A 23,675-nucleotide genomic window follows, 5' to 3' on the forward strand; every position below is an offset into this window, starting at 1 on the left:
GTGATGTCACCTCTGATCTCTAGTGATGGATAGGAGGCATTCTCAGTGATGTCACCTCTGATCTCTGGTGATGGATAGGAGGCATTCTCAGTGATGTCACCGCTGATCTCTGGTGATGGATAGGAGGCATTCTCAGTGATGTCACCGCTGATCTCTAGTGATGGATAGGAGGCATTCTCAGTGATGTCACCGCTGATCTCTGGTGATGGATAGGAGGCATTCTCAGTGATGTCACCGCTGATCTCTGGTGATGGATAGGAGGCATTCTCAGTGATGTCACCGCTGATCTCTAGTGATGGATAGGAGACATTCTCAGTGATGTCACTGCTGATCTCTAGTGATGGATAGGAGACATTCTCAGCGATGTCACCTGTGATCTCTAGTGATGGATAGGAGGCATTCTCAGTGATGTCACCGCTGATCTCTGGTGATGGATAGGAGGCATTCTCAGTGATGTCACCGCTGATCTCTGGTGATGGATAGGAGGCATTCTCAGTGATGTCACCGCTGATCTCTAGTGATGGATAGGAGACATTCTCAGTGATGTCACTGCTGATCTCTAGTGATGGATAGGAGACATTCTCAGTGATGTCACCTGTGATCTCTAGTGATGGATAGGAGGCATTCTCAGTGATGTCACCGCTGATCTCTGGTGATGGATAGGAGACATTCTCAGTGATGTCACCTCTGATCTCTGGTGATGGATAGGAGGCATTCTCAGTGATGTCACCGCTGATCTCTGGTGATGGATAGGAGGCATTCTCAGTGATGTCACCGCTGATCTCTGGTGATGGATAGGAGGCATTCTCAATGATGTCACCTCTGATCTCTAGTGATGGATAGGAGGCATTCTCAGTGATTTCACCGCTGATCTCTAGTGATGGAGAGGAGGCATTCTCAGTGATGTCACCTCTGATCTCTAGTGATGGATAGGAGGCATTCTCAGTGATGTCACCGCTGATCTCTAGTGATGGATAGGAGACATTCTCAGTGATGTCACCTCTGATCTCTGGTGATGGATAGGAGACATTCTCAGTGATGTCACCTCTGATCTCTAGTGATGGATAGGAGACATTCTCACTGATGTCACCTCTGATCTCTGGTGATGGATAGGAGGCATTCTCAGTGATGTCACCGCTGATCTCTAGTGATGGATAGGAGACATTCTCAGTGATGTCACCTCTGATCTCTGGTGATGGATAGGAGACATTCTCACTGATGTCACCTCTGATCTCTGGTGATGGATAGGTGACCTTCTAGGTGTTGTAGTCTTTACTACTCATTGATTATATCCCCGTTGGTAAAAATTATACAGATGTACACTACCGTTCACAAGTTTGGGGTCACCCAGACAATTTTGTGTTTTCCATGAAAACTCATAGTTTTATTAATCACGAGTTGCCAAATGAATGTAAAATCTCGTCCAGACATTGACAAGGTTCGAAAAAAGATTTTTACTTGAAATAATAATTTTCTCCTTCAGACTTTGCTTTCTTCACAGAATGCTCCTTTGCAGCAATTCCAGCTTTGCAGACCTTTGGCATTGTAGCAGGTAATTTGCTGCGGTAATCTGGAGATATTTCCCCCCATGCTTCCAGAAGCCCCTCCCACATGTCGGTTTAGCTTGATGGGCACTTTTTGGTACCATACGGTCAAGCTGCTCCCACAACAGCTCAATGGGGTTGAGATTTGGTGACTGCGCTGGCCACTCCCATCACAGATAGAATACCAGCTGCCGGCTTCTTCCCTAAATAGTTCTGGCATAATTTGGAGGTGTGCTTTGTGTCATTGTCCTGTTGTAGGATGAAATTGGCTCCAATCAAACGCTGTCCACAGGGTCTGGCATAGCATTGCAAAATGGAGTGATAGCCTTCGTTATTCAAAATCCCTTTTACCTTGTACAAATCTCCCACTTTACCAGCCCCAAAGCAACCCCAGACCATCACATTACCTCCACCATGCTTGACAGATGGCGTCAGGCACTCTTCCAGCATCTTTTCAGTTGTTCTGTGTCTCACAAATGTTCTTCAGTGTGATCCAAACACCTCAAACTTGGATTCGTCTGTTCATAACACTTTTTTCCAATCTTCCTCTGTCCAATGTCTATGTTCTTTTGCCCATATTAATCTTTTCCTTTTATTAGCCAGTCTCAGATATGGCTTTTTCTTTGCCACTCTGCCCTGAAGACCAGCATCCCGGAGTCGCCTCTTCACTGTAGACGTTGACTCTGGCGTTTTGAGTGTACTATTTAATGAAGCTGCCACTTGAGGACCTGTGAGGCGTCGATTTCTCAAACTACAGACTCTAATGTACTTGTCTTGTTGCTCAGTTGTGCAGCGGGGCCTCCCACTTCTCTCTCTACTCTGGTTAGAGCCTGTTTGTGCTCTCCTCTGAAGGGAGTAGTACACACCGTTGTAGGAAATCGTCAGTTTCTTGGCGATTTCTCACATGGAATAGCCTTCATTTTTAAGAACAAGAATAGACAGTCAAGTTTCACACGAAAGTTCTTTTTTTCTGGCCATTTTGAGAGTTTAATGGAACCAACAAATGTAATGCTCCATTGTCTCAACTAGCTCAAAAGGCAGGTCAGGTTTATAGTTTCTCTAATCAGCCAAACTGTTTTCAGCTGTGCTAACATACTTGCACAAGGGTTTTCAAGGGTATTCTAACCATCCATTAGCCTTCTTACACAGTTAGCAAACACAAAGCACCATAAGAACACTGGAGTGACGGTTGTTGGAAATGGGCCTCTATACACCTATGAAGAAATTGCATTATAAACCAGACGTTTGCAGCTAGAATAGTCATTTACCACATTAACAATGTATAGTGTATTTCTGAATCATTTAATGTTAGCTTCATTGGAAAAAACGGTGCTTTTCTTTAAAAAAATAAGGACATTTCTAAGTGACCCTAAACTTTTGAACGGTAGTGTACATTTTCCCTCTTGTACCTACCTGGATCTGCTGCTGCAGGATGTTGATCTTGTGCTGCTGTTGCAGTAGTTGTTGCTGTTGCCTTGCGATCTGTACATAGAAGAGAAGCGACCATTAGTCACATTCTCATGCCATACACATGATGGGATCCACCACTACTGGGAGCTATTAGTTTTTTGGCCTCCAAATAAATGATAAGAAGAGGCTGATAAAATTCACAGATGATGTAATGTCTGCAGGTTATTTAATAATCTTCATCTCTAATTCCACAGCGCTGTACAGGCAATATCATCATCCTTGTCCCCGATGGGGCTCACAATCTACACTCCCTATCAGTATGTCTCTGGAGTGTGGGAGGAAACCGGAAAACGCAGAGGAAATCCACGCAAACATGGGGAGAGCATACAAACTCCTGGCAGATGTTGGCTTAGGTGGGGTTTGAACCCAGGACCCCAGCGCTGCAAGGCTGCAGTGCTAACCACTGAGCCACCGTACTGGAGCATTATAAGAGGGGCTGATATCAGTCACATATGGTGTAATGTCTGGGGGTTATATCAGTACTGGAGCGTTATAAGAGGGGCTGATATCAGTCATATATGGTGTAATGTCTGGAGGTTATATCAGTAATTGACTAGATACGACAGGAAATTATCTCCCAGTCACCTCATACCATGCACTGTCCTCCCTCCCCCACTGCATCTAGCTCACTCTCTGATTTTGAACCAGTCACAGACGAAGAAGTAAGCAGGCTCCTTGCATCTTCTTGCCCAACCACTTGCACCAGTGACCCATTTCCGTCACATCTCCTCCAGTCCCTTTCCCCTGCTGTCACCACTCACCTAACTAAAATATTTAACCTCTCTCTCTCTCTCTCTTCTGGTATCTTTCCCTCCTCATTTAAGCATCTCATCATACATCCACTACTTAAAAAACCATCCCTCGACCAAAACTGTGCCGCTAACTATAGACCTGTCTCTAATCTTCCCTTTATCTCTAAACTCCTGGAACGCCTGGTCCACTCTCGTCTTATCCGCTATCTCTCCAATAACTCTCTTCTCGACCCTCTCCAATCCGGTTTCCGCTCCTTACACTCTACTGAAACTGCCTTCACTAAAGTCTCTAATGATCTACTAACAGCTAAATCTAATGGTCACTACTCCATGCTAATTCTCTTGGATCTCTCTGCAGCATTCGACACTGTGGATCATCAGCTCCTCCTCACTATGCTCCGTTCCATTGGCCTCAAGGACACCGTTCTCTCCTGGTTCTCCTCCTATCTCTCTGACCGCTCCTTTACTGTATCTTTTGCCGGCTCCTCCTCCTCTCATCTTCCCCTTACTGTTGGGGTCCCTCAAGGATCCGTTCTAGGCCCCCTCCTCTTCTCCTTGTACACTGCCCCTATTGGTCAGACAATCATTAGATTTGGTTTCCAGTACCATCTCTATGCTGATGACACCCAATTATACGCTACTTTTCCTGACATCACGCCAGCCTTTCTAGAAAACACCGGCGATTGTCTAAACGCTGTGTCTAATATCATGTCCTCACTATATCTGAAACTGAACCTGTCAAAGACTGAACTCCTTGTGTTTCCTTCCGCTACTAATGTACCTATACCCGACATTGCCATTTCCGTGTGTGGCTCCACTATTACTCCCCAGCAACATGCCCGCTGTCTTGGGGTCATACGTGACTCCGAGCTTTCCTTTGCCCCCCACATTCGATCACTGGCTCACTCTTGTTATCTGCAGCTCAAAAACATTTCTAGAATTCGACCTTTTCTTACTTTTGAGTCTGCAAAAACTCTTACTGTTTCTCTTATTCATTCTCGTCTCGACTATTGTAACTCTCTTCTAATCGGTCTCCCTCTTACCAAACTCTCCCCTCTCCAATCTGTCCTGAATGCTGCAGCCAGGATCATATTCCTCACCAATCGTTACACCGATGCCTCTACCTTGTGCCAGTCATTACACTGGCTACCCATCCACTCCAGAATCCAGTACAAACTTATTACCCTCACCCATAAAGCCCTCCATGGCTCAGCACCACCCTACATCTCCTCCCTTGTTTCAGTACACCACCCTACCCACGCCCTCCGTTCTGCTGATGACCTGAGGTTAGCATCCTCAATAATCAGAACCTCCGATCTCCAAGACTTGACACGTGCTGCGCCAATTCTTTGGAATGCACTTCCCAGGTCAATGCGATTAGTCCCCAATCCCCACAATTTTAAGCGAGCCCTGAAACCGCGTTTATTCAGACTGGCCTACCGCCTCAACACATTAACCTAATCTATCCCTGTGTGGCACAGCCAAAAGTTTTACCATAACCAGGTTCCCCGCATCATGTTCCCACATGCTTTATGCATCCATTAGCCCTCTGTGTCTGTACTGTTACACACTTAACATTATGAATGGTCCATACAATCAGGGCAACTGTTATCACCCACCTTTCGTGTCTCCCTCTTTCCTCATAGACTGTAAGCTTGCGAGCAGGGCCCTCAATCCTCTTGGTATCTGTTATGATCTATGTGATTATTGTTATGCTGTAATGTCTATTGTCTGTACAAATCCCCTCTGAAATGTAAAGTGCTGCGGAATATGTCGGCGCCATAGAAATAAAATTTATTATTATTATTATTATTATCATCATCATTATTATTATTAATAGAGCGTTATAATAGGCTGATATCAGTCACATATGTGTAATGTTTGGGGGTTATATCAGTACTGGAGCGATATAAGAGGGGCTGATATCAGTCACATATGGTGTAATGTCTGGAGGTTATATCAGTACTGGAGCGTTATAAGAGGGGCTGATATCAGTCACATATGGTGTAATGTCTGGAGGTTATATCAGTACTGGAGCGTTATAAGAGGGGCTGATATCAGTCACATATGGTGTAATGTCTGGAGGTTATATCAGTACTGGAGCGTTATAAGAGGGGCTGATATCAGTCACATATGGTGAAATGTCTGGGGGTTATATCAGTACTGGAGCGTTATAAGAGGGGCTGATATCAGTCACATATGGTGTAATGTCTGGAGGTTATATCAGTACTGGAGCGTTATAAGAGGGGCTGATATCAGTCACATATGGTGTAATGTCTGGAGGTTATATCAGTACTGGAGCGTTATAAGAGGGGCTGATATCAGTCACATGATGTAATGTCTGGAGGTTATATCAGTACTGGAGCGTTATAAGAGGGGCTGATATCAGTCACATGGTGTAATGTCTAGGGGTTATATCAGTACTGGAGCGTTATAAGAGGAGCTGATATCAGTCACATATGATGTAATGTCTGGAGGTTATATCAGTACTGAAGCGTTATAAGAGGGGCTGATATCAGTCACATATGGTGTAATGTCTAGGGGTTATATCAGTACTGGAGCGTTATAAGAGGAGCTGATATCAGTCACATATGATGTAATGTCTGGAGGTTATATCAGTACTGGAGCGTTATAAGAGGGCCTGATATCAGTCACATATGGAGTAATGTCTAGGGGTTATATCAGTACTGGAGCGTTATAAGAGGGGCTGATATCAGTCACATATGGTGTAATGTCTAGGGGTTATATCAGTACTGGAGCGTTATAAGAGGGGCTGATGTCAGTCACATATGATGTAATGTCTGGAGGTTATATCAGTACTGGAGCGTTATAAGAGGGGCTGATATCAGTCACATATGGTGTAATGTCTAGGGGTTATATCAGTACTGGAGCGTTATAAGAGGGGCTGATGTCAGTCACATATGATGTAATGTCTAGGGGTTATATCAGTACTGGAGCGTTATAAGAGGGGCTGATATCAGTCACATATGGTGTAATGTCTAGGGGTTATATCAGTACTGGAGCGTTATAAGAGGGGCTGATATCAGTCACATATGGTGTAATGTCTGGAGGTTATATCAGTACTGGAGCGTTATAAGAGGAGCTGATATCAGTCACATATGATGTAATGTCTGGAGGTTATATCAGTACTGGAGCGTTATAAGAGGGCCTGATATAAGTCACATATGATGTAATGTCTGGGGGTTATATCAGTACTGGAGTGTTATAAGAGGGGCTGATATCAGTCACATATGGTGTAATGTCTGGAGGTTATATCAGTACTGGAGCGTTATAAGAGGGGCTGATATACACGTATGGTGTATATATTCGGACTATATTGTTGGACCTGACTGACCTTCCTGTTCCTGTTGGGGTCTGTGATCACTTATAAAATCCCCTGTAAGAGTCGTCCCCTCACAGCAGCCGTGTACCCTGAGTGTCCAGGGCCTAGCACTGGGCGGCTGTCAGCCATGTGGAGCAGTAAAGCTCGATTATCACACACTAGATGTGACATCAATTACACAATGAATAATGTAGCGATTGCCTGAGGAGATTGTATCACAGATCAGCGGCATCGCTCCATCACACTCACGAAAAACTTCCGATTGGCAGCTGGAAACGAGACAAATCTGCATAAAACGCTTACAAAATGCCACCGATGCACGGACAACAACTGAGCGTAAGAAACAGCTGTAAAAGCACAACCACAGCGCAGACGTAGAGGCTGATGTGTCCTCCAGTCACTGCGACACTGTCACCATCTGACGGTAGCCCGTACCGGACATCAGACCCCCAACAGCAGCACACCAGGACCCCACTGCATCCGACCCCGACACCAGAGCTCAGTGCTGTGACCATGTGCTAACTGCTTCATTACGCTCCAGTACTGATATAACCCCCAGACATTAGATCCTACGTAACTGATATCAGCCCCTCTTATAACGCTCCAGTACTGATATAACCCCCAGACATTACACCATATGTGACTGATATCAGCCCCTCTTATAACGCTCCAATACTGACATAACCTCCAGACATTACACCATATGTGACTGATATCAGCCCCTCTTATAACGCTCCAGTACTGATATAACCTCCAGACATTACACCATATGTAACTGATATCAGCCCCTCTTATAACGCTCCAATACTGACATAACCTCCAGACATTACACCATATGTGACTGATATCAGCCTCTCTTATAATGCTCCAGTACTGATATAACCTCCAGACATTACATCATATGTAACTGATATCAGCCCCTCTTATAACGCTCCAATACTGACATAACCTCCAGACATTACACCATATGTGACTGATATCAGCCCCTCTTATAACGCTCCAGTACTGATATAACCTCCAGACATTACACCATATGTGACTGATATCAGCCCCTCTTATAACGCTCCAGGACTGACATAACCCCCAGACATTACATCCTGTTGTGAGTTCATTTTCCCCTTCATTACTGAGGCCCGAGGAACTCCCTCTTCTGGTAAAGAAAGGTAGTGAGCCTGATTATCAAACACCTGAGGCTGATGATGATGCCTGGCTGAGTGGAGTTACTGACTGGATATAAGGTTGCCGACGACCTTCTGCCCTGCGGGTGATTTCTCTGTGGGATCCTTGGAGACCAGTCTGAATTCCTGCTCCTCTAAAGCTAAGTTTGCTGCTCGGCCTTTTGCATTGGTGCTTTGACTTTGTTTTGCTTTGTTTTTCTGGATTTCTGCCATTCCCTGCTGGGGTGTGCTGAATTCCTTTAGCTCTGTCTTCTGAAAATACCTGAGTGCTGATTTAGTTTTTGAAGCCTAGCTGCTTCAGGGCCTTTTTCATATCAGCTTGTTGGCTTATGTCTTTGATAGGGTTTTGGCAGATTGCAGACAGCAGCCTTCCTGTCCTTTCCTATCTAGATAGTTTTGGGCCCCGTCTTTGCTCAGTCTATCTTTCTGTCTGTGTTAGTGTTTTCATCTTGCTTCACCGTCATATGTTGGGGGCTGCCTATTGCTTTGGGGTCTGCTCTGGGGCAGTTTAGATTTCCCCTTTCTTTCTTTAGGCCTATTTAATTCTCCGGCTGTGATCGAGGGGTCTAGGGCATCGTAGGAACCCCCCACGGCTACTGCTAGTTGTGTTGATAGGTTCAGGGGTCTGCAATCTGATAGTTGCCAACTTCTCTGGTTTTCTGGACTTAGCTTGTATTTCTGTTTTTGCCTCCTACGGTGACTCATTCATAACAACATCCTATGTGACTGATATCAGCCCCTCTTATAACGCTCCAGTACTGACATAACCTCCAGATATTACACCATATGTGACTGATATCAGCCCCTCTTATAACGCTCCAGGACTGACATAACCCCCAGACATTACATCCTATGTGACTGATATCAGCCCCTCTTATAACGCTCCAGTACTGATATAACCTCCAGACATTACACCATATGTGACTGATATCAGCCCCTCTTATAACGCTCCAGTACTGATATAACCTCCAGACATTACACCATATGTGACTGATATCAGCCCCTCTTATAACGCTCCAGTACTGATATAACCTCCAGACATTACACCATGTGACTGATATCAGCCCCTCTTATAACGCTCCAGGACTGATATAACCCCCAGACATTACACCATATGTGACTGATATCAGCCTCTCTTATAACGCACCAGTACTGATATAACCTCCAGACATTACACCATATGTGACTGATATCAGCCCCTCTTATAACGCTCCAGTACTGATATAACCTCCAGACATTACACCATATGTGACTGATATCAGCCCCTCTTATAACGCTCCAGTACTGATATAACCTCCAGACATTACACCATATGTGACTGATATCAGCCTCTTATTTCGCTCCAGCACTGATATAACCTCCAGATATGACAGTCGCCCTCGCTTTCTCCCGGTGGTGCGCTGGCGGTCGCTGGCTTCTGCTGTGGAGTGGTGGCTGCGGCTTTATGTGCCTGCTGGATGGGCGACATGCTCGCTTCATTGAACAGAACAACCTAGTTATAAGTGTCATTTAATTTTCATTTTGAAATATAATTACTAAGTGTTCGCTGTAAGATATCACTCGTCTGCAAATGTGTCAAGATTAATTTGTGCTGGCTTATTCACAAGTGTCAATAGTTAATTAGTGGCTGGTCTCTGGATGCTGGGGCCACATCCTCACTCCACAACTCCCATCTTTTGGGGATCAGCCGCCGTCTTCCTGCACGTGGTCACATCCCGCATCCCCATAAACCGCGCCATCTCATTACAGGCAGCGGAGCGTGCCCTGCGCAAAAATACTTTTTAAATTAAAAGATAATTCTGGTAATAATGTCAAATTCTTAAAAAATGCACATTAATTTGAGGTCTGTGTGATCTAATGCTCAGGGGCCCGTTGTTTGCAGGCATTGTTGTTGGAGATGACGGTTCTGCGAGACGCGAGGCGCAGGAATAAAATATCGTCTCTATACATTTGGTTTCCCATAAGACATTGTGTAACGTTTACAGAGAGATGAAAAGAAAGTGAAAAACCAAGCAGAAATGGTGTGGAGATTGACAGGAGGCTGCGGTGGGGCCCTGATTAACCCATTCTGCCTTGGCTGGAGAAGAATCCAGGGCAGATCCTGCCCAACTCCCCATGATGGACACTGACCCTCGGACTGAACACATGGGGTGACTTGGGGTAAGGACAGTTCTGGATTTGGGAGCACACCTCTCACATTGGGGTCACTCACTTGTTCTTGTTGTTGTCGCGCCAGGTCCATTTGCTGTCGCTGCTTTTCTATTTGGGAAGCCGCCAATTTCTTCTGCTCATCGTGTGCAGCCAAAAGCTGTTCTCGGAGGCTGATCAGCTGCGTTATCATGGTGGAAAGTTGTCGTTCTTTTTCTGCTAGGCTCTCTGGCGTTCCTGCACAGAAGGCAAAATCCAGAAAAGCTTCGGAAATGACAGATATAAAAACACGAGAAATATATCTGATGGAAGACATAACAATAATAACCGTAAAATCTGTACGATGTCACCGCTGTATAATATCACTGATATCTGGAGAGCGGCGATGTCTCCTCTGTATAATATAACTGATATCTGGGGAGCGGTGATGTCACCTCTGTATAATATAACTGATATCTGGGGAGCGGCGATGTCTCCTCTGTATAATATAACTGATATCTGGAGAGCGGTGATGTCTCCTCTGTATAATATAACTGATATCTGGGGAGCGGTGATGTCACCTCTGTATAATATAACTGATATCTGGGGAGCGGTGATGTCACCTCTGTATAATATAACTGATATCTGGGGAGCGGCGATGTCTCCTCTGTATAATATAACTGATATCTGGGGAGCGGCGATGTCACCTCTGTATAATATAACTGATATCTGGGGAGCGGTGATGTCACCTCTGTATAATATAACTGATATCTGGGGAGCGGCGATGTCTCCTCTGTATAATATAACTGATATCTGGGGAGCGGTGATGTCTCCTCTGTATAATATAACTGATATCTGGGGAGCGGTGATGTCTCCTCTGTATAATATAACTGATATCTGGGGAGCGGTGATGTCTCCTCTGTATAATATAACTGATATCTGGGGAGCGGCGATGTCACCTCTGTATAATATAACTGATATCTGGGGAGCGGCGATGTCTCCTCTGTATAATATAACTGATATCTGGGGAGCGGTGATGTCTCCTCTGTATAATATAACTGATATCTGGGGAGCGGTGATGTCTCCTCTGTATAATATAACTGATATCTGGGGAGCGGTGATGTCTCCTCTGTATAATATAACTGATATCTGGAGAGCGGTGATGTCTCCTCTGTATAATATAACTGATATCTGGAGAGCGGCGATGTCACCTCTGTATAATATAACTGATATCTGGGGAGCGGTGATGTCTCCTCTGTATAATATAACTGATATCTGGGGAGCGGTGATGTCTCCTCTGTATAATATAACTGATATCTGGAGAGCGGCGATGTCTCCTCTGTATAATATAACTGATATCTGGGGAGCGGTGATGTCTCCTCTGTATAATATAACTGATATCTGGGGAGCGGTGATGTCTCCTCTGTATAATATAACTGATATCTGGGGAGCGGTGATGTCTCCTCTGTATAATATAACTGATATCTGGAGAGCGGCGATGTCACCTCTGTATAATATAACTGATATCTGGGGAGCGGTGATGTCTCCTCTGTATAATATAACTGATATCTGGGGAGCGGTGATGTCTCCTCTGTATAATATAACTGATATCTGGAGAACGGTGATGTCTCCTCTGTATAATATAACTGATATCTGGAGAGCGGTGATGTCTCCTCTGTATAATATAACTGATATCTGGGGAGCGGCGATGTCTCCTCTGTATAATATAACTGATATCTGGGGAGCGGCGATGTCACCTCTGTATAATATAACTGATATCTGGAGAGCGGCGATGTCACCTCTGTATAATATAACTGATATCTGGGGAGCGGTGATGTCTCCTCTGTATAATATAACTGATATCTGGAGAGCGGTGATGTCTCCTCTGTATAATATAACTGATATCTGGGGAGCGGTGATGTCTCCTCTGTATAATATAACTGATATCTGGGGAGCGGTGATGTCACCTCTGTATAATATAACTGATATCTGGGGAGCGGTGATGTCACCTCTGTATAATATAACTGATATCTGGGGAGCGGCGATGTCTCCTCTGTATAATATAACTGATATCTGGAGAGCGGCGATGTCTCCTCTGTATAATATAACTGATATCTGGGGAGCGGCGATGTCTCCTCTGTATAATATAACTGATATCTGGGGAGCGGTGATGTCTCCTCTGTATAATATAACTGATATCTGGGGAGCGGTGATGTCTCCTCTGTATAATATAACTGATATCTGGGGAGCGGCGATGTCTCCTCTGTATAATATAACTGATATCTGGGGAGCGGCGATGTCTCCTCTGTATAATATAACTGATATCTGGGGAGCGGTGATGTCTCCTCTGTATAATATAACTGATATCTGGGGAGCGGCGATGTTTCCTCTGTATAATATAACTGATATCTGGGGGAGCGGTGATGTCTCCTCTGTATAATATAACTGATATCTGGAGAGCGGTGATGTCTCCTCTGTATAATATAACTGATATCTGGGGAGCGGTGATGTCTCCTCTGTATAATATAACTGATATCTGGGGAGCGGCGATGTCTCCTCTGTATAATATAACTGATATCTGGGGAGCGGCGATGTCTCCTCTGTATAATATAACTGATATCTGGAGAGCGGTGATGTCTCCTCTGTATAATATAACTGATATCTGGGGAGCGATGATGTCTCCTCTGTATAATATAACTGATATCTGGAGAGCGGTGATGTCTCCTCTGTATAATATAACTGATATCTGGAGAGCGGTGATGTCTCCTCTGTATAATATAACTGATATCTGGAGAGCGGTGATGTCTCCTCTGTATAATATAACTGATATCTGGGGAGCGGTGATGTCACCTCTGTATAATATAACTGATATCTGGGGAGCGGTGATGTCACCTCTGTATAATATAACTGATATCTGGGGAGCGGCGATGTCTCCTCTGTATAATATAACTGATATCTGGGGAGCGGCGATGTCACCTCTGTATAATATAACTGATATCTGGGGAGCGGTGATGTCACCTCTGTATAATATAACTGATATCTGGGGAGCGGCGATGTCTCCTCTGTATAATATAACTGATATCTGGGGAGCGGCGATGTCTCCTCTGTATAATATAACTGATATCTGGGGAGCGGTGATGTCTCCTCTGTATAATATAACTGATATCTGGGGAGCGGTGATGTCTCCTCTGTATAATATAACTGATATCTGGGGAGCGGCGATGTCACCTCTGTATAATATAACTGATATCTGGGGAGCGGCGATGTCTCCTCTGTATAATATAACTGATATCTGGGGAGCGGTGATGTCTCCTCTGTATAATATAACTGATATCTGGAGAGCGGTGATGTCTCCTCTGTATAATATAACTGATATCTGGAGAGCGGCGATGTCACCTCTGTATAATATAACTGATATCTGGGGAGCGGTGATGTCTCCTCTGTATAATATAACTGATATCTGGGGAGCGGTGATGTCTCCTCTGTATAATATAACTGATATCTGGAGAGCGGCGATGTCTCCTCTGTATAATATAACTGATATCTGGGGAGCGGTGATGTCTCCTCTGTATAATATAACTGATATCTGGGGAGCGGTGATGTCTCCTCTGTATAATATAACTGATATCTGGGGAGCGGTGATGTCTCCTCTGTATAATATAACTGATATCTGGAGAGCGGCGATGTCACCTCTGTATAATATAACTGATATCTGGGGAGCGGTGATGTCTCCTCTGTATAATATAACTGATATCTGGGGAGCGGTGATGTCTCCTCTGTATAATATAACTGATATCTGGAGAACGGTGATGTCTCCTCTGTATAATATAACTGATATCTGGAGAGCGGTGATGTCTCCTCTGTATAATATAACTGATATCTGGGGAGCGGCGATGTCTCCTCTGTATAATATAACTGATATCTGGGGAGCGGCGATGTCTCCTCTGTATAATATAACTGATATCTGGGGAGCGGTGATGTCTCCTCTGTATAATATAACTGATATCTGGAGAACGGTGATGTCTCCTCTGTATAATATAACTGATATCTGGAGAGCGGTGATGTCTCCTCTGTATAATATAACTGATATCTGGGGAGCGGCGAAGTCTCCTCTGTATAATATAACTGATATCTGGGGAGCGGCGATGTCACCTCTGTATAATATAACTGATATCTGGGGAGCGGTGATGTCTCCTCTGTATAATATAACTGATATCTGGAGAGCGGTGATGTCTCCTCTGTATAATATAACTGATATCTGGGGAGCGGCGATGTCTCCTCTGTATAATATAACTGATATCTGGGGAGCGGTGATGTCTCCTCTGTATAATATAACTGATATCTGGGGAGCGGCGATGTCTCCTCTGTATAATATAACTGATATCTGGAGAGCGGCGATGTCTCCTCTGTATAATATAACTGATATCTGGGGAGCGGTGATGTCTCCTCTGTATAATATAACTGATATCTGGAGAGCGGTGATGTCTCCTCTGTATAATATAACTGATATCTGGAGAACGGTGATGTCTCCTTTGTATAATATAACTGATATCTGGAGAGCGGCGATGTCTCCTCTGTATAATATAACTGATATCTGGGGAGCGGTGATGTCTCCTCTGTATAATATAACTGATATCTGGGGAGCGGTGATGTCTCCTCTGTATAATATAACTGATATCTGGGGAGCGGCGATGTCACCTCTGTATAATATAACTGATATCTGGGGAGCGGCGATGTCTCCTCTGTATAATATAACTGATATCTGGGGAGCGGTGATGTCTCCTCTGTATAATATAACTGATATCTGGAGAGCGGTGATGTCTCCTCTGTATAATATAACTGATATCTGGAGAGCGGCGATGTCACCTCTGTATAATATAACTGATATCTGGGGAGCGGTGATGTCTCCTCTGTATAATATAACTGATATCTGGGGAGCGGTGATGTCTCCTCTGTATAATATAACTGATATCTGGAGAGCGGCGATGTCTCCTCTGTATAATATAACTGATATCTGGGGAGCGGTGATGTCTCCTCTGTATAATATAACTGATATCTGGGGAGCGGTGATGTCTCCTCTGTATAATATAACTGATATCTGGGGAGCGGTGATGTCTCCTCTGTATAATATAACTGATATCTGGAGAGCGGCGATGTCACCTCTGTATAATATAACTGATATCTGGGGAGCGGTGATGTCTCCTCTGTATAATATAACTGATATCTGGGGAGCGGTGATGTCTCCTCTGTATAATATAACTGATATCTGGAGAACGGTGATGTCTCCTCTGTATAATATAACTGATATCTGGAGAGCGGTGATGTCTCCTCTGTATAATATAACTGATATCTGGGGAGCGGCGATGTCTCCTCTGTATAATATAACTGATATCTGGGGAGCGGCGATGTCTCCTCTGTATAATATAACTGATATCTGGGGAGCGGTGATGTCTCCTCTGTATAATATAACTGATATCTGGAGAACGGTGATGTCTCCTCTGTATAATATAACTGATATCTGGAGAGCGGTGATGTCTCCTCTGTATAATATAACTGATATCTGGGGAGCGGCGAAGTCTCCTCTGTATAATATAACTGATATCTGGGGAGCGGCGATGTCACCTCTGTATAATATAACTGATATCTGGGGAGCGGTGATGTCTCCTCTGTATAATATAACTGATATCTGGAGAGCGGTGATGTCTCCTCTGTATAATATAACTGATATCTGGGGAGCGGCGATGTCTCCTCTGTATAATATAACTGATATCTGGGGAGCGGTGATGTCTCCTCTGTATAATATAACTGATATCTGGGGAGCGGCGATGTCTCCTCTGTATAATATAACTGATATCTGGAGAGCGGCGATGTCTCCTCTGTATAATATAACTGATATCTGGGGAGCGGTGATGTGTCCTCTGTATAATATAACTGATATCTGGGGAGCGGTGATGTGTCCTCTGTATAATATAACTGATATCTGGGGAGCGGTGATGTGTCCTCTGTATAATATAACTGATATCTGGGGAGCGGCGATGTCTCCTCTGTATAATATAACTGATATCTGGGGAGCGGTGATGTCTCCTCTGTATAATATAACTGATATCTGGGGAGCGGTGATGTCTCCTCTGTATAATATAACTGATATCTGGAGAGCGGCGATGTCTCCTCTGTATAATATAACTGATATCTGGGGAGCGGTGATGTCTCCTCTGTATAATATAACTGATATCTGGGGAGCGGCGATGTCACCTCTGTATAATATAACTGATATCTGGAGAGCGGTGATGTCTCCTCTGTATAATATAACTGATATCTGGAGAGCGGCGATGTCTCCTCTGTATAATATAACTGATATCTGGGGAGCGGCGATGTCTCCTCTGTATAATATAACTGATATCTGGGGAGCGGCGATGTCTCCTCTGTATAAAATAACTGATATCTGGGGAGCGGCGATGTCTCCTCTGTATAATATAACTGATATCTGGAGAGCGGCGATGTCTCCTCTGTATAATATAACTGATATCTGGGGAGCGGTGATGTCTCCTCTGTATAATATAACTGATATCTGGGGAGCGGTGATGTCTCCTCTGTATAATATAACTGATATCTGGGGAGCGGCGATGTCTCCTCTGTATAATATAACTGATATCTGGGGAGCGGCGATGTCACCTCTGTATAATATAACTGATATCTGGGGAGCGGTGATGTCTCCTCTGTATAATATAACTGATATCTGGAGAGCGGTGATGTCTCCTCTGTATAATATAACTGATATCTGGGGAGCGGTGATGTCTCCTCTGTATAATATAACTGATATCTGGGGAGCGGCGATGTCTCCTCTGTATAATATAACTGATATCTGGGGAGCGGCGATGTCTCCTCTGTATAATATAACTGATATTTGGGGAGCGGTGATGTCTCCTCTGTATAATATAACTGATATCTGGGGAGCGGTGATGTCTCCTCTGTATAATATAACTGATATCTGGAGAGCGGCGATGTCTCCTCTGTATAATATAACTGATATCTGGGGAGCGGTGATGTCTCCTCTGTATAATATAACTGATATCTGGGGAGCGGTGATGTCTCCTCTGTATAATATAACTGATATCTGGAGAGCGGCGATGTCTCCTCTGTATAATATAACTGATATCTGGGGAGCGGCGATGTCTCCTCTGTATAATATAACTGATATCTGGAGAGCGGCGATGTCTCCTCTGTATAATATAACTGATATCTGGGGAGCGGCGATGTCACCTCTGTATAATATAACTGATATCTGGGGAGCGGCGATGTCACCTCTGTATAATATAACTGATATCTGGGGAGCGGTGATGTCTCCTCTGTATAATATAACTGATATCTGGGGAGCGGTGATGTCTCCTCTGTATAATATAACTGATATCTGGGGAGCGGTGATGTCTCCTCTGTATAATATAACTGATATCTGGGGAGCGGCGATGTCACCTCTGTATAATATAACTGATATCTGGGGAGCGGTGATGTCACCTCTGTATAATATAACTGATATCTGGGGAGCGGTGATGTCTCCTCTGTATAATATAACTGATATCTGGGGAGCGGCGATGTCACCTCTGTATAATATAACTGATATCTGGAGAGCGGTGATGTCACCTCTGTATAATATAACTGATATCTGGGGAGCGGTGATGTCTCCTCTGTATAATATAACTGATATCTGGGGAGCGGTGATGTCTCCTCTGTATAATATAACTGATATCTGGAGAGCGGTGATGTCACCTCTGTATAATATAACTGATATCTGGGGAGCGGTGATGTCTCCTCTGTATAATATAACTGATATCTGGGGAGCGGTGATGTCTCCTCTGTATAATATAACTGATATCTGGGGAGCGGCGATGTCTCCTCTGTATAATATAACTGATATCTGGGGAGCGGTGATGTCTCCTCTGTATAATATAACTGATATCTGGAGAGCGGTGATGTCTCCTCTGTATAATATAACTGATATCTGGGGAGCGGTGATGTCTCCTCTGTATAATATAACTGATATCTGGAGAGCGGTGATGTCTCCTCTGTATAATATAACTGATATCTGGGGAGCGGTGATGTCTCCTCTGTATAATATAACTGATATCTGGGGAGCGGTGATGTCTCCTCTGTATAATATAACTGATATCTGGGGAGGGGTGATGTCTCCTCTGTATAATATAACTGATATCTGGGGAGCGGCGATGTCACCTCTGTATAATATAACTGATATCTGGGGAGCGGTGATGTCTCCTCTGTATAATATAACTGATATCTGGGGAGCGGTGATGTCTCCTCTGTATAATATAACTGATATCTGGGGAGCGGTGATGTCTCCTCTGTATAATATAACTGATACCTGGGGAGCGGCGATTTCACCTCTGTATAATATAACTGATATCTGGGGAGCGGCGATGTCACCTCTGTATAATATAACTGATATCTGGAGAGCGGTGATGTCTCCTCTGTATAATATAACTAATATCTGGGGAGCGGTGATGTCACCTCTGTATAATATAACTGATATCTGGGGAGCGGTGATGTCACCTCTGTATAATATAACTGATATCTGGAGAGCGGTGATGTCTCCTCTGTATAATATAACTGATATCTGGGGAGCGGTGATGTCTCCTCTGTATAATATAACTGATATCTGGAGAGCGGTGATGTCTCCTCTGTATAATATAACTGATATCTGGGGAGCGGTGATGTCACCTCTGTATAATATAACTGATATCTGGGGAGCGGTGATGTCACCTCTGTATAATATAACTGATATCTGGGGAGCGGTGATGTCTCCTCTGTATAATATAACTGATATCTGGGGAGCGGTGATGTCTCCTCTGTATAATATAACTGATATCTGGGGAGCGGTGATGTCTCCTCTGTATAATATAACTGATATCTGGGGAGCGGTGATGTCTCCTCTGTATAATATAACTGATATCTGGGGAGCGGTGATGTCTCCTCTGTATAATATAACTGATATCTGGGGAGCGGTGATGTCTCCTCTGTATAATATAACTGATATCTGGAGAGCGGTGATGTCTCCTCTGTATAATATAACTGATATCTGGGGAGCGGTGATGTCACCTCTGTATAATATAACTGATATCTGGAGAGCGGTGATGTCACCTCTGTATAATATAACTGATATCTGGGGAGCGGTGATGTCACCTCTGTATAATATAACTGATATCTGGAGAGCGGTGATGTCTCCTCTGTATAATATAACTGATATCTGGGGAGCGGCGATGTCTCCTCTGTATAATATAACTGATATCTGGGGAGCGGTGATGTCTCCTCTGTATAATATAACTGATATCTGGGGAGCGGTGATGTGTCCTCTGTATAATATAACTGATATCTGGAGAGCGGTGATGTCTCCTCTGTATAATATAACTGATATCTGGGGAGCGGTGATGTGTCCTCTGTATAATATAACTGATATCTGGGGAGCGGTGATGTGTCCTCTGTATAATATAACTGATATCTGGGGAGCGGCGATGTCTCCTCTGTATAATATAACTGATATCTGGGGAGCGGTGATGTCTCCTCTGTATAATATAACTGATATCTGGGGAGCGGTGATGTCACCTCTGTATAATATAACTGATATCTGGGGAGCGGCGATTTCTCCTCTGTATAATATAACTGATATCTGGAGAGCGGTGATGTCTCCTCTGTATAATATAACTGATATCTGGGGAGCGGTGATATCTCCTCTGTATAATATAACTGATATCTGGAGAGCGGTGATGTGTCCTCTGTATAATATAACTGATATCTGGAGAGCGGTGATGTCTCCTCTGTATAATATAACTGATATCTGGGGAGCGGCGATTTCTCCTCTGTATAATATAACTGATATCTGGAGAGCGGTGATGTGTCCTCTGTATAATATAACTGATATCTGGGGAGCGGTGATGTGTCCTCTGTATAATATAACTGATATCTGGGGAGCGGCGATGTCTCCTCTGTATAATATAACTGATATCTGGGGAGCGGTGATGTCTCCTCTGTATAATATAACTGATATCTGGGGAGCGGCGATGTCTCCTCTGTATAATATAACTGATATCTGGGGAGCGGCGATTTCTCCTCTGTATAATATAACTGATATCTGGAGAGCGGTGATGTCTCCTCTGTATAATATAACTGATATCTGGGGAGCGGTGATATCTCCTCTGTATAATATAACTGATATCTGGGGAGCGGTGATGTCTCCTCTGTATAATATAACTGATATCTGGGGAGCGGTGATGTCTCCTCTGTATAATATAACTGATATCTGGGGAGCGGTGATGTCTCCTCTGTATAATATAACTGATATCTGGGGAGCGGTGATGTCACCTCTGTATAATATAACTGATATCTGGGGAGCGGTGATGTCTCCTCTGTATAATATAACTGATATCTGGGGAGCGGTGATGTCTCCTCTGTATAATATAACTGATATCTGAGGAGCGGTGATGTCTCCTCTGTATAATATAACTGATATCTGGGGAGCGGTGATGTCTCCTCTGTATAATATAACTGATATCTGGGGAGCGGTGATGTCTCCTCTGTATAATATAACTGATATCTGGGGAGCGGTGATGTCTCCTCTGTATAATATAACTGATATCTGGGGAGCGGTGATGTCTCCTCTGTATAATATAACTGATATCTGGGGAGCGGTGATGTCTCCTCTGTATAATATAACTGATATCTGGGGAGCGGTGATGTCTCCTCTGTATAATATAACTGATATCTGGGGAGCGGCGATGTCTCCTCTGTATAATATAACTGATATCTGGGGAGCGGTGATGTCTCCTCTGTATAATATAACTGATATCTGGGGAGCGGCGATGTCTCCTCTGTATAATATAACTGATATCTGGGGAGCGGCGATGTCTCCTCTGTATAATATAACTGATATCTGGGGAGCGGCGATGTCTCCTCTGTATAATATAACTGATATCTGGGGAGCGGCGATGTCACCTCTGTATAATATAACTGATATCTGGGGAGCGGTGATGTCACCTCTGTATAATATAACTGATATCTGGGGAGCGGTGATGTCACCTCTGTATAATATAACTGATATCTGGGGAGCGGTGATGTCACCTCTGTATAATATAACTGATATCTGGGGAGCGGTGATGTCTCCTCTGTATAACATAACTGATATCTGGGGAGCGGCGATGTCTCCTCTGTATAATATAACTGATATCTGAGGAGCGGCGATGTCTCCTCTGTATAATATAACTGATATCTGGGGAGCGGCGATGTCTCCTCTGTATAATATAACTGATATCTGGGGAGCGGTGATGTCTCCTCTGTATAATATAACTGATATCTGGGGAGCGGTGATGTCTCCTCTGTATAATATAACTGATATCTGGAGAGCGGTGATGTCTCCTCTGTATAATATAACTGATATCTGGGGAGCGGCGATGTCTCCTCTGTATAATATAACTGATATCTGGGGAGCGGCGATGTCTCCTCTGTATAATATAACTGATATCTGGGGAGCGGCGATGTCTCCTCTGTATAATATAACTGATATCTGGGGAGCGGCGATGTCTCCTCTGTATAATATAACTGATATCTGGGGAGCGGCGATGTCTCCTCTGTATAATATAACTGATATCTGGGGAGCGGCGATGTCTCCTCTGTATAATATAACTGATATCTGGAGAGCGGCGATGTCTCCTCTGTATAATATAACTGATATCTGGGGAGCGGCGATGTCTCCTCTGTATAATATAACTGATATCTGGGGAGCGGCGATGTCTCCTCTGTATAATATAACTGATATCTGGGGAGCGGTGATGTCACCTCTGTATAATATAACTGATATCTGGGGAGCGGTGATGTCTCCTCTGTATAATATAACTGATATCTGGGGAGCGGCGATGTCTCCTCTGTATAATATAACTGATATCTGGGGAGCGGCGATGTCTCCTCTGTATAATATAACTGATATCTGGGGAGCGGCGATGTCTCCTCTGTATAATATAACTGATATCTGGGGAGCGGCGATGTCTCCTCTGTATAATATAACTGATATCTGGGGAGCGACGATGTCTCCTCTGTATAATATAACTGATATCTGGGGAGCGGTGATGTCACCTCTGTATAATATAACTGATATCTGGGGAGCGGTGATGTCTCCTCTGTATAATATAACTGATATCTGGGGAGCGGTGATGTCTCCTCTGTATAATATAACTGATATCTGGGGAGCGGCGATGTCTCCTCTGTATAATATAACTGATATCTGGGGAGCGGTGATGTCACCTCTGTATAATATAACTGATATCTGGGGAGCGGTGATGTCTCCTCTGTATAATATAACTGATATCTGGGGAGCGGCGATGTCTCCTCTGTATAATATAACTGATATCTGGGGAGCGGCGATGTCTCCTCTGTATAATATAACTGATATCTGGGGAGCGGCGATGTCTCCTCTGTATAATATAACTGATATCTGGGGAGCGGCGATGTCTCCTCTGTATAATATAACTGATATCTGGAGAGCGGTGATGTCTCCTCTGTATAATATAACTGATATCTGGGGAGCGGTGATGTCTCCTCTGTATAATATAAATGATATCTGGGGAGCGGCGATGTCTCCTCTGTATAATATAACTGATATCTGGAGAGCGGCGATGTCTCCTCTGTATAATATAACTGATATCTGGGGAGCGGCGATGTCTCCTCTGTATAATATAACTGATATCTGGGGAGCGGTGATGTCTCCTCTGTATAATATAACTGATATCTGGGGAGCGGTGATGTCTCCTCTGTATAATATAACTGATATCTGGGGAGCGGTGATGTCACCGCTGTATAATATAACTGATATCTGGGGAGCGGCGATGTCTCCTCTGTATAATATAACTGATATCTGGGGAGCGGTGATGTCTCCTCTGTATAATATAACTGATATCTGGGGAGCGGTGATGTCTCCTCTGTATAATATAACTGATATCTGGGGAGCGGTGATGTCTCCTCTGTATAATATAACTGATATCTGGGGAGCGGTGATGTCACCGCTGTATAATATAACTGATATCTGGGGAGCGGTGATGTCTCCTCTGTATAATATAACTGATATCTGGGGAGCGGCGATGTCACCTCTGTATAATATAACTGATATCTGGGGAGCGGTGATGTCTCATCTGTATAATATAACTGATATCTGGGGAGCGGTGATGTCTCCTCTGTATAATATAACTGATATCTGGGGAGCGGTGAT

At 44.0% G+C, this 23,675-nt stretch overlaps 1 protein-coding gene across 6 annotated transcripts in view; it reads right to left on the minus strand.

The window, feature by feature from the left end:
• SOX6 (SRY-box transcription factor 6) overlaps positions 1 to 23,675 on the minus strand; it is a 650,335-nt gene that overhangs the window by 200,412 nt on the left and 426,248 nt on the right. For all 6 annotated transcript variants that reach the window (XM_073550751.1, XM_073550747.1, XM_073550750.1 and 3 more), the window contains 2 exons: positions 10,500 to 10,672; positions 2,958 to 3,026 (listed from right to left, as the gene is read on the minus strand). In XM_073550751.1, the coding sequence (XP_073406852.1) occupies positions 2,958 to 3,026; positions 10,500 to 10,672 (242 nt within the window). The remainder of the gene's footprint in view (positions 1 to 2,957; positions 3,027 to 10,499; positions 10,673 to 23,675) is intronic.

The sequence above is a fragment of the Dendrobates tinctorius genome, unplaced genomic scaffold, assembly GCF_039654945.1.
Source record: "Dendrobates tinctorius isolate UK_male_01 unplaced genomic scaffold, ASM3965494v1 ptg000168l, whole genome shotgun sequence".
Lineage (NCBI taxonomy): Eukaryota > Metazoa > Chordata > Amphibia > Anura > Dendrobatidae > Dendrobates > Dendrobates tinctorius.